At 47.3% G+C, this 12296-nt stretch overlaps 2 protein-coding genes across 2 annotated transcripts; both read left to right on the top strand.

The window, feature by feature from the left end:
• Nucleotides 1–931: 931 nt before the first annotated feature.
• On the top strand, nt 932–5304 carry LOC121142031 (tudor and KH domain-containing protein-like). The gene is made up of 2 exons (XM_040751475.1): nt 932–1020; nt 3513–5304. Exons 1-2 carry the CDS (start codon nt 932–934, stop codon nt 5176–5178), a joined length of 1755 nt encoding a protein of 584 aa, XP_040607409.1. The 3' UTR covers nt 5179–5304.
• A 2393-nt stretch (nt 5305–7697) lies between these two features.
• Nucleotides 7698–12079, top strand: LOC101831645 (tudor and KH domain-containing protein-like). Its single transcript, XM_040750871.1, has 2 exons — nt 7698–7786; nt 10283–12079. The coding sequence occupies exons 1-2, from the start codon at nt 7698–7700 to the stop codon at nt 11946–11948; spliced, it is 1755 nt and encodes a 584-aa protein (XP_040606805.1). The 3' UTR covers nt 11949–12079.
• Nucleotides 12080–12296: the final 217 nt, after the last annotated feature.

Raw genomic sequence — 12296 nt, 5'->3', positions numbered from 1 at the left:
ACACCTTTCAATTGTTAGCAGGGCCTCTTTAAAGAGCCTTGCAGTTTTGTTCAGTTTTTGTTTTATTGTTGTTTTTGTTGTTGTTTTGGGGTTTTTTTTTGGTTTGGTTCGTTTTTTTTTTTTGTTTTTTTAGTTGGTTTTTGGTGCTTATGCCAAGTCAGGAAGACTCCATTAAAGGAGCCATGTGAGTCTGCTTGTCTCTAGCAAAACAGAGCCCACCAGAGAACCATGCTGCTCTCTGTCCTTTTGTTTTTAAAATCCCTCTTTAGCTTTTGTTATTCTATGTGGAATTTCATGCTGGGAGGACTGGGTGGGGGGACATGGGAGGGGAAAGGCAGATTATCATGTGAGGCAAACTTGTTTCAAAATTAAATGAAAAAAAAAACGATACTTTCTGCAAAAGTATATGCATATGTGTGTGTATGTGTCCCTGTGGAATGGTTTGTGATAATTTCCCCAGGAAAATTCGTTGTACTGGATACCTCTGAAGACACATTTTCTGCATTAACCTGTTGTTACTTGTAACTCTTGTAGGAGTTGCAGGTATTATTTACCCATATATATATATATATATATATATATATATATATATATATATATAGTTTCTGGATGGCTAGAAGTCAAGCATGTGTGTAGGCCCCAGCTGCTCAAGAACCTAAGCAAACAGAATCTGAGGACAGCCTGGGCAACATACCAAACATCTGTCTCTGAAATAACAGTAATAACAATAATAACAATACTAACGGGAAAACTGACCCAAAGACATTTGAATGACACGACACGATGTTGTAGTCACCCAACAAACATTTTTGTCTGAGTGTTCATCCTGCTCCAGGCGTGAGAGATGATATTTCAAAACATCTCTGCATGAACTGGAGTGACTCTGTCCTGCAGCAGTTTGAAGGTTCTTAGTGGTCCGGGTACGATCAAGATGGCCGCCGGAATTCAGATTGTCAAGCAAACTGCTGCCCGCCACAGCCTCCCTTTCTATGGGCTGCAATCAGGGCCATTGGTCCACAGGTGCTCTCGACCCACAGCACCCTTACCCGGGTGGTGGCCCTGGTGACTTATGTCCATGTGGAGTGTCCGGGGCTCCTCCGCAGTGCCATGCAGTGTCTGCCCCCTTTTTAGTCCTTTCAACAGAGTCGTTTTCCTGTCTCCTAGCCAGATGGAGATGGGGAAAGGATACAGGTAGAAGTTGTGTTTGTTTGTTTGTTTGTTTGTTTGTTTGATGGAAGTGTTCTCTGTGCCTCTCTGTAGAAAAGAGCTGGTCTTGAACTCAGAGAGATCCGCCTGCCTCTGCCTCCCAATTGCTGGGATTAAAGGCGTATACTACCACCCTCCAGGTAAGCAGAGCCCGAACTGCCTGCCACCAAGAGGCTCCTCCCGCAGACAAAGAGGTGATTCACTTGATCCGAGAAAGCCCACCAATGATCCAAGGCCCCTGAGCTTTGGAGCATCGAAATCTCATCCTCAGAGAAGATCCCAGGACTCCAAGGGCCTCCGGTTGGTTATTTACTCCTCAGCAGATGCAGGATCCCTTAAGAGCATCTCCTTCCTGCGGCTCTAACTGGCTAGTGAGGTGGGCAGGCTCAGAGGTTTAATCTCAGTCATTGGCCTTCAGGGCTCGTGCGCTCTTGTAGCTTATAGGCAGCCAGAGCGAGGATTAGCTGTGGTTTAGGGCAATTGTCAGACTTCCAGACAGGCGTTGATTGGTGCGGGCGTGGCAGGGAGGCGGGGCAAGCCTCTGTTAAATAGCTGCCACCTGTTTGGCTGCTTCAGAGTGTTACCTGTGAGGTACAAGGAGAAGGAGAGCAGGACTTCGGAAGACAGGTAAAGCCAGGGCTGCAGAGTGGAGTTTGGGGCTTGGGAGAGTCTGGGTGGTGGGCAGCCTGGCAACTGGAGGCAGAAGCTCCGGATTGAGGGTGGGATGCACGGGGCCAGTGGCGGCTGTGCGGTCCTGCACGGGTCCCCTTCTGGGCCAGCTGTGCTGGGAGCAAGTGCTCTGGCCCCAGGAACTCGGCTCCCATATCTGGTAGACCACTCGCCACTACTCGGGGCTCCTAGACTTGCTCCTTTTGAAATGAGGGGTCTTCTTTCCCAGATGTAGTCCCAATGGCTGTTTGCAACTGCAGGATATTTGGTTCTTTATTGAGTGGCAGGCTCTTTGTCGATCTGGCTTCGAACTGAGCTCCTCTGGCTTTTACCTCTGGAGCGATGGACTTATGGGCAAGCCCCAGAATATTGTACTTGGAACTGATGTCGCCTGTAGTCTTCTTTCCTCTTTGTTTGTGAGATGTAGCACTACTAATAAAGACCCAGTGACAGGTATTGGGATTAAAAGTGGCCAGCCACTAGAGTTCTCACCAATGCTCGGAAGGAATGGGCGATCCTGTTCTCCAGACTACATCTGCCTCCACCAGATGTCAGACTGTACTGAGCGCCTGTCTCCTCCCAACTTGTGCTGGGATTAAAGGCGGGATTCCCAAGTACTGAACAAAGCTTGGTGTGAGCTGTTTTAAACGATCCCTTTCGTTGAAATAGATCTTTCTGCCTGCTTCTCACGGGTGTTGGGATTAAAGGTGTGTCCCCTCCACCACCACCCACCCACTGCCTGGCCTCTAACAATAGTGTGGCTGCTGGGATTAAAGGTGTGTACTACCGTTCCCTGGCCTCTATAGCTATAAGTGGTGTCTCTGCTGGGATTAGAGGTGTCTTCCACCGTGGCCTGGGGTCTCATCCTTCTGCCTCCACTTACTTGGTACTGGCCTTATGATCATGGACTTCCACAGCAGCCTTAATCCTCATCAGTGTTTAAGGAAAATCCGGCTTTGAATCCATTAACACATTCCTTATGATAGCTATCCCAGTAGCTCAGCACGCATTTATTTGCAATAACTGAAGTTAGATTTGTCTGTTGTTTCCAATGGATATCACCCAACAAACCTGTGCTGGTGACACACTGGACAAACCTTACCAGTGTTTCGTGGGGAGCAGTAAGATGGCTAGACCAGACAAGGGAATCCAGATGCATATTTTCCTCCTTTGATTTAGGAATGAAATATAGTTATTCAGGAAAAGCTGAAATAGCTGATATATAATTTCTTGTACCTCAGTTAGCATTTCAACTTGCCAAAGACATTTTCTATACAGTGATTTTGTTTTTCGTAGTTACTAGAGCTTTTGAAATGGGAAAAAAATAGACAGGTTGGATTTTTTTGTTGATGTTGTTTTGGTTAATTTTTGTTTTTTTGCCTTGTTTACTGAGACAGGGTTTCCTGTGTACCCCTAACTGTCCTGAAACGTAGCTCTGAAGGCCAGACAGACTGCCTTCGAACTCAGAACTCCTCTTCCTCTGCCTCCTGAATGCCAGCATTAAAGGCCTACACCACCACTGTCTGGCTTAGTAGTAGGGGTTTTTGGTGTTTTGGTTTTCGGTTTTTGTTCTCAGGCTTCTCTGCCAATGAAACAAGTTGGGGGTATTAAACCAAGTCTTGATTTGTTTGTTTCAGAGGACAGCAGAAAAAGCCCACTACGGAAAAACTAGGCGGTGTCCTTGGACTCCCAGCATTTGCATCAGTAGCTTCCAGCATGTACCGCCGATACCGGGAAAGCAGAGAAGAGCGGTGGACATGCGTTGGAGAAGACGACATTGAGGTAGAAATGAGAGTTCCCCAGGAGGCTGTGAGGCTGATCATGGGTCGGCAAGGAGCCAATCTTAAACAGCTGCAGGAACAGACAGGCGCTGGCATTGACTTGGACTCGGGCGATGAGGGTGATGGGCGGGTGCTGCTGCTGAGCGGCTCACCTGGTGAGGTGTGCAAAGCCAAAGCAGCAATGCATCAGATCCCGACAGAGAACACCCCGGTTTCCGAGGAAGTCTCTGTGCCCCAGCGATCCGTGGGCAGAATCATTGGGAGAGGTGGCGAGACGATTGGTTCTATCTGGAAGGCTTCTGGAGCCAAAATTCCGTGCCATAAGGAATCAGAGGGCACGTTACTACAGTCAAGACTCGTAAAAATCTCGGGGACACGGAAGGAAGTGGAAGCGGCTCAGCGTCTGATAATGGAGAAAGTGTTAGAAGATGAAGATCTTCCAAACAGGATTGCCCATTCGGCCGAAACCAGAGTTCCAGGAGAGCAGCCTATCGGTGTTCGAAGAGAGGAAGTCATAGAGCCAGGAGCGGCCGGAGAAGCAGCCTTATGGAAGAGTAGCAGTTCGAGCATGGACCCAGCCGTACCCCTGGAGGTTCATCTCGGCAAAGGTGATGGCGATACGGTTGCTGCAGCACCACAAGAAGGTTCCCGGCAGACACCCAATGATGACGGCCTTCAAGATTCTGGTGTCCACAACTATCCAGAGACATCCATGTTTGAAGTTGCCAGTCCCGACTTCATTTTCCATGACGATGAGTTCCTAGACGTCTACGTTTCTGCTTCTGAAAACCCTAACCACTTCTGGATCCAATTCATTGACTCCTTCCGCTTCCATTGCGAAAAACTTATGATCGAGATGACTCGGCACTATGAAAACAGTCTGCCTGAAGACTTGACTGTGAACCTAGGAGACATTGTAGCAGCACGATACTCTGTAGATGGTTGCTGGTATCGAGCCAAGATTCTTGGTACTCTGGAAAATGGGAACTTGGACCTATATTTCGTTGACTTTGGAGATAATGGGAATTGCCCAGGGGAGGATCTGAGGGCTCTCAGGACGGACTTCCTGATCCTTCCTATTCAGGCCGTAGAATGCAGTCTGGCACGGATTGCCCCCTCAGGTGAACAGTGGGAAGAGGAAGCTCTGGAGGAGTTTGAAAGACTCACTGCCTGTGGTGCCTGGAAGCCATTGGTGGCCAAGTTCTCTGGCGATGTCCATATTGGAATGTCAACTTGTCCAGAAATCTATCTATATGATGCCAGCAATGGGCAGGAACTTGATATTGGGCAAGAGTTAGTTCGTAAAGGCTATGCAGTCAAACTTGCCGAATCTGCGGAAGACGAAACTGTCCCATATATATTGATGGTGGACACGGCCGAGGAGGAGACAGATGCTTCTCTTGCCAGTGCGGTCAGTGAGACCCGGAAGCGCCCTGAAGCCTTACCTCGTGCCTACTCCTGCCTCAGCTTAACAAGAGCCGCAGTCTTCAGCAGAACATGGAGAAGATCAGCATCAATATAAAGGTCTCATGGGGGAAGCCAGTGCTGAGGATACTGAAGACAGTTCTTTTGTAGTATTCCTTCAGGTGTTCGTTTATGAACTTTCGTTTCACCGCAAGTAGAAGAAATGGAGACAACTTAGGAGATGTTAAATTGACAGTATATCTGTATACACATATCTAGAGAAATAAAGAATGTACTTCTGCTTGGGAAAAAAGTTGTGTGTAGCATTTCACTTGAACCCCATGAACAAAATCACTTCCAAGGATTCCCAAGAAGTCAAAATACTGTTTATAAAGCATCTTACATATTTGAGAGGTTTTCCTAAGAATAATTTGCTTTGGTTTTTAAATCAACATACATCATTTCATACTTTGGTGAGTTTGTCCATCCATACAATGTATCCGTCCCATGTCATCTCATATCCCTACCTTTAACACACGCCCAAACTTATCCCAGGCCTTCTGTTAGCCCGTGCTGTTTCATGAACCTCTTCTTTATTGGTTTTACTTCATTTAAATTTTTGTTACTGTTTGTCTGGCTTCTCTGTGAAGCCCTGGCATCCTGGACCATGGTCTCGACCAGGCTGACATCAAACTCAGCGACTCCCCTCTCACTTCTACCCCTGTGATGCCGTTTAAGCTTCTTGCTACCATAAAGACATTCCCAGGAATCCACCAAATCCACTCCAACTAAGAATCAAAGTAATAATGGACAGGGCACCATAAATGTCTTTCATATGTAATGACATTGATCAGTACCTTAAGTTCCATCCTGGAACCCTGTCCAGTAATGACGGAAGCAGAGATCCACAGATAAGCACTGGACCAGTCTCCTTGAGTCCACCTGTAGAGACTGAGAAGTGATGTGGAAAGGGGTCAAGACCGTGCTGTGGGAAACCCACAGAAACAGCTGGACCTGAGCTAGTGCGAGTTCACTGACTCCTGAAAATAGCTGGGGAACCTACATGGGACCAAACTAGGTTCCTTGAACCTGGGTGTCAGCTGGGGATTTTTGGCCGCGTATGGGGCATCTGGCTTTGGAACCAGGATTTATCCCCAACGCATGAAGTGTATTTTTGGAAGCAATTTTCCTATGGTCTCAGCCTAGAGGCAGGGAGGGAGGGCCTTTGTTCTGTCCCAAATGAGGTCCCAGACTTTGATTCTCCTTAGAAGACCTCAGCCTCTGTAAGTAGTGGATTGGGCGTGGGATGGGGAGACAGTGGGGGCATTGGAGGGTCTGGAGGCAGAGGGAACTGAGATTGCTGTGTAAAATAAGATTGTTTTAAAAATAAAGTCTGTACCACTACACCTGGTTCATATTTGTTCTGATTTAAAGACCCAAAGAGTCCATTTAGTGCTGCACATGTGCGCATGGGTATAGGACCACACCAAGGAACACAACCAAACTGCATAAAATCGCCTATGTACCCGATAATAACTAACTTAGGCTCACCCAGGATACATCAATTGTCAGTAACTTAGCTAGCTTTAGGACCTCATGATCACTCTCCTCCATGCTTGAGTATTGATTGGCTTAATCTTGTCAAAGTTTCAAATAGATAATTTTGCAGTTTTAGCTCGGAAACTCACTGCCACTGGCACCTGCACTTACACACCTTTCAATTGTTAGCAGGGCCTCTTTAAAGAGCCTTGCAGTTTTGTTCAGTTTTTGTTTTATTGTTGTTTTTGTTGTTGTTTTGGGGTTTTTTTTTGGTTTGGTTCGTTTTTTTTTTTGTTTTTTTAGTTGTTTTTTGGTGCTTATGCCAAGTCAGGAAGACTCCATTAAAGGAGCCATGTGAGTCTGCTTGTCTCTAGCAAAACAGAGCCCACCAGAGAACCATGCTGCTCTCTGTCCTTTTGTTTTTAAAATCCCTCTTTAGCTTTTGTTATTCTATGTGGAATTTCATGCTGGGAGGACTGGGTGGGGGGACATGGGAGGGGAAAGGCAGATTATCATGTGAAGCAAACTTGTTTCAAAATTAAATGAAAAAAAACGATACTTTCTGCAAAAGTATATGCATATGTGTGTGTATGTGTCCCTGTGGAATGGTTTGTGATAATTTCCCCAAGAAAATTCGTTGTACTGGATACCTCTGAAGACACATTTTCTGCATTAACCTGTTGTTACTTGTAACTCTTGTAGGAGTTGCAGGTATTATTTACCCAGATATATATATATATATATATATATATATATATATATATATATGTTTCTGGATGGCTAGAAGTCAAGCATGTGTGTAGGCCCCAGCTGCTCAAGAACCTAAGCAAACAGAATCTGAGGACAGCCTGGGCAACATACCAAACATCTGTCTCTGAAATAACAGTAATAACAATAATAACAATACTAACGGGAAAACTGACCCAAAGACATTTGAATGACACGACACGATGTTGTAGTCACCCAACAAACATTTTTGTCTGAGTGTTCATCCTGCTCCAGGCGTGAGAGATGATATTTCAAAACATCTCTGCATGAACTGGAGTGACTCTGTCCTGCAGCAGTTTGAAGGTTCTTAGTGGTCCGGGTACGATCAAGATGGCCGCCGGAATTCAGATTGTCAAGCAAACTGCTGCCCGCCACAGCCTCCCTTTCTATGGGCTGCAATCAGGGCCATTGGTCCACAGGTGCTCTCGACCCACAGCACCCTTACCCGGGTGGTGGCCCTGGTGACTTATGTCCATGTGGAGTGTCCGGGGCTCCTCCGCAGTGCCATGCAGTGTCTGCCCCCTTTTTAGTCCTTTCAACAGAGTCGTTTTCCTGTCTCCTAGCCAGATGGAGATGGGGAAAGGATACAGGTAGAAGTTGTGTTTGTTTGTTTGTTTGTTTGTTTGTTTGTTTGATGGAAGTGTTCTCTGTGCCTCTCTGTAGAAAAGAGCTGGTCTTGAACTCAGAGAGATCCGCCTGCCTCTGCCTCCCAATTGCTGGGATTAAAGGCGTATACTACCACCCTCCAGGTAAGCAGAGCCCGAACTGCCTGCCACCAAGAGGCTCCTCCCGCAGACAAAGAGGTGATTCACTTGATCCGAGAAAGCCCACCAATGATCCAAGGCCCCTGAGCTTTGGAGCATCGAAATCTCATCCTCAGAGAAGATCCCAGGACTCCAAGGGCCTCCGGTTGGTTATTTACTCCTCAGCAGATGCAGGATCCCTTAAGAGCATCTCCTTCCTGCGGCTCTAACTGGCTAGTGAGGTGGGCAGGCTCAGAGGTTTAATCTCAGTCATTGGCCTTCAGGGCTCGTGCGCTCTTGTAGCTTATAGGCAGCCAGAGCGAGGATTAGCTGTGGTTTAGGGCAATTGTCAGACTTCCAGACAGGCGTTGATTGGTGCGGGCGTGGCAGGGAGGCGGGGCAAGCCTCTGTTAAATAGCTGCCACCTGTTTGGCTGCTTCAGAGTGTTACCTGTGAGGTACAAGGAGAAGGAGAGCAGGACTTCGGAAGACAGGTAAAGCCAGGGCTGCAGAGTGGAGTTTGGGGCTTGGGAGAGTCTGGGTGGTGGGCAGCCTGGCAACTGGAGGCAGAAGCTCCGGATTGAGGGTGGGATGCACGGGGCCAGTGGCGGCTGTGCGGTCCTGCACGGGTCCCCTTCTGGGCCAGCTGTGCTGGGAGCAAGTGCTCTGGCCCCAGGAACTCGGCTCCCATATCTGGTAGACCACTCGCCACTACTCGGGGCTCCTAGACTTGCTCCTTTTGAAATGAGGGGTCTTCTTTCCCAGATGTAGTCCCAATGGCTGTTTGCAACTGCAGGATATTTGGTTCTTTATTGAGTGGCAGGCTCTTTGTCGATCTGGCTTCGAACTGAGCTCCTCTGGCTTTTACCTCTGGAGCGATGGACTTATGGGCAAGCCCCAGAATATTGTACTTGGAACTGATGTCGCCTGTAGTCTTCTTTCCTCTTTGTTTGTGAGATGTAGCACTACTAATAAAGACCCAGTGACAGGTATTGGGATTAAAAGTGGCCAGCCACTAGAGTTCTCACCAATGCTCGGAAGGAATGGGCGATCCTGTTCTCCAGACTACATCTGCCTCCACCAGATGTCAGACTGTACTGAGCGCCTGTCTCCTCCCAACTTGTGCTGGGATTAAAGGCGGGATTCCCAAGTACTGAACAAAGCTTGGTGTGAGCTGTTTTAAACGATCCCTTTCGTTGAAATAGATCTTTCTGCCTGCTTCTCACGGGTGTTGGGATTAAAGGTGTGTCCCCTCCACCACCACCCACCCACTGCCTGGCCTCTAACAATAGTGTGGCTGCTGGGATTAAAGGTGTGTACTACCGTTCCCTGGCCTCTATAGCTATAAGTGGTGTCTCTGCTGGGATTAGAGGTGTCTTCCACCGTGGCCTGGGGTCTCATCCTTCTGCCTCCACTTACTTGGTACTGGCCTTATGATCATGGACTTCCACAGCAGCCTTAATCCTCATCAGTGTTTAAGGAAAATCCGGCTTTGAATCCATTAACACATTCCTTATGATAGCTATCCCAGTAGCTCAGCACGCATTTATTTGCAATAACTGAAGTTAGATTTGTCTGTTGTTTCCAATGGATATCACCCAACAAACCTGTGCTGGTGACACACTGGACAAACCTTACCAGTGTTTCGTGGGGAGCAGTAAGATGGCTAGACCAGACAAGGGAATCCAGATGCATATTTTCCTCCTTTGATTTAGGAATGAAATATAGTTATTCAGGAAAAGCTGAAATAGCTGATATATAATTTCATGTACCTCAGTTAGCATTTCAACTTGCCAAAGACATTTTCTATACAGTGATTTTGTTTTTCGTAGTTACTAGAGCTTTTGAAATGGGAAAAAAATAGACAGGTTGGATTTTTTGTTGTTGTTGTTTTGGTTATTTTTTGTTTTTTTGCCTTGTTTTCTGAGACGGGGTTTCCTGTGTACCCCTAACTGTCCTGAAACGTAGCTCTGAAGGCCAGACAGACTGCCTTCGAACTCAGAACTCCTCTTCCTCTGCCTCCTGAATGCCAGCATTAAAGGCCTACACCACCACTGTCTGGCTTAGTAGTAGGGGTTTTTTGGTGTTTTGGTTTTCGGTTTTTGTTCTCAGGCTTCTCTGCCAATGAAACAAGTTGGGGGTATTAAACCGAGTCTTGAATTGTTTGTTTCAGAGGACAGCAGAAAAAGCCCACTACGGAAAAACTAGGCGGTGTCCTTGGACTCCCAGCATTTGCATCAGTAGCTTCCAGCATGTACCGCCGATACCGGGAAAGCAGAGAAGAGCGGTGGACATGCGTTGGAGAAGACGACATTGAGGTAGAAATGAGAGTTCCCCAGGAGGCTGTGAGGCTGATCATGGGTCGGCAAGGAGCCAATCTTAAACAGCTGCAGGAACAGACAGGCGCTGGCATTGACTTGGACTCGGGCGATGAGGGTGATGGGCGGGTGCTGCTGCTGAGCGGCTCACCTGTTGAGGTGTGCAAAGCCAAAGCAGCAATGCATCAGATCCCGACAGAGAACACCCCGGTTTCCGAGGAAGTCTCTGTGCCCCAGCGGTCCGTGGGCAGAATCATTGGGAGAGGTGGCGAGACGATTGGTTCTATCTGGAAGGCTTCTGGAGCCAAAATTCCGTGCCATAAGGAATCAGAGGGCACGTTACTACAGTCAAGACTCGTAAAAATCTCGGGGACACGGAAGGAAGTGGAAGCGGCTCAGCGTCTGATAATGGAGAAAGTGTTAGAAGATGAAGATCTTCCAAACAGGATTGCCCATTCGGCCGAAACCAGAGTTCCAGGAGAGCAGCCTATCGGTGTTCGAAGAGAGGAAGTCATAGAGCCAGGAGCGGCCGGAGAAGCAGCCTTATGGAAGAGTAGCAGTTCGAGCATGGACCCAGCCGTACCCCTGGAGGTTCATCTCGGCAAAGGTGATGGCGATACGGTTGCTGCAGCACCACAAGAAGGTTCCCGGCAGACACCCAATGATGACGGCCTTCAAGATTCTGGTGTCCACAACTATCCAGAGACATCCATGTTTGAAGTTGCCAGTCCCGACTTCATTTTCCATGACGATGAGTTCCTAGACGTCTACGTTTCTGCTTCTGAAAACCCTAACCACTTCTGGATCCAATTCATTGACTCCTTCCGCTTCCATTGCGAAAAACTTATGATCGAGATGACTCGGCACTATGAAAACAGTCTGCCTGAAGACTTGACTGTGAACCTAGGAGACATTGTAGCAGCACGATACTCTGTAGATGGTTGCTGGTATCGAGCCAAGATTCTTGGTACTCTGGAAAATGGGAACTTGGACCTATATTTCGTTGACTTTGGAGATAATGGGAATTGCCCAGGGGAGGATCTGAGGGCTCTCAGGACGGACTTCCTGATCCTTCCTATTCAGGCCGTAGAATGCAGTCTGGCACGGATTGCCCCCTCAGGTGAACAGTGGGAAGAGGAAGCTCTGGAGGAGTTTGAAAGACTCACTGCCTGTGGTGCCTGGAAGCCATTGGTGGCCAAGTTCTCTGTCGATGTCCATATTGGAATGTCAACTTGTCCAGAAATCTATCTATATGATGCCAGCAATGGGCAGGAACTTGATATTGGGCAAGAGTTAGTTCGTAAAGGCTATGCAGTCAAACTTGCCGAATCTGCGGAAGACGAAACTGTCCCATATATATTGATGGTGGACACGGCCGAGGAGGAGACAGATGCTTCTCTTGCCAGTGCGGTCAGTGAGACCCGGAAGCGCCCTGAAGCCTTACCTCGTGCCTACTCCTGCCTCAGCTTAACAAGAGCCGCAGTCTTCAGCAGAACATGGAGAAGATCAGCATCAATATAAAGGTCTCATGGGGGAAGCCAGTGCTGAGGATACTGAAGAGAGTTCTTTTGTAGTATTCCTTCAGGTGTTCGTTTATGAACTTTCGTTTCACCGCAAGTAGAAGAAATGGAGACAACTTAGGAGATGTTAAATTGACAGTATATCTGTATACACATATCTAGAGAAATAAAGAATGTACTTCTGCTTGGGAAAAAATTTGTGTGTAGCATTTCACTTGAACCCCAAGAACAAAATCACTTCCAAGGATTCCCAAGAAGTCAAAATACTGTTTATAAAGCATCTTACATATTTGAGAGGTTTTCCTAAGAATAATTTGCTTTGGTTTTTAAATCAACATACATCATTTCA

Source organism: Mesocricetus auratus, unplaced genomic scaffold, assembly GCF_017639785.1.
Source record: "Mesocricetus auratus isolate SY011 unplaced genomic scaffold, BCM_Maur_2.0 Super-Scaffold_2245, whole genome shotgun sequence".
In the NCBI taxonomy this organism is placed as follows: Eukaryota; Metazoa; Chordata; class Mammalia; order Rodentia; family Cricetidae; genus Mesocricetus; species Mesocricetus auratus.
This window is presented reverse-complemented; position numbering and strand designations above follow the sequence as displayed.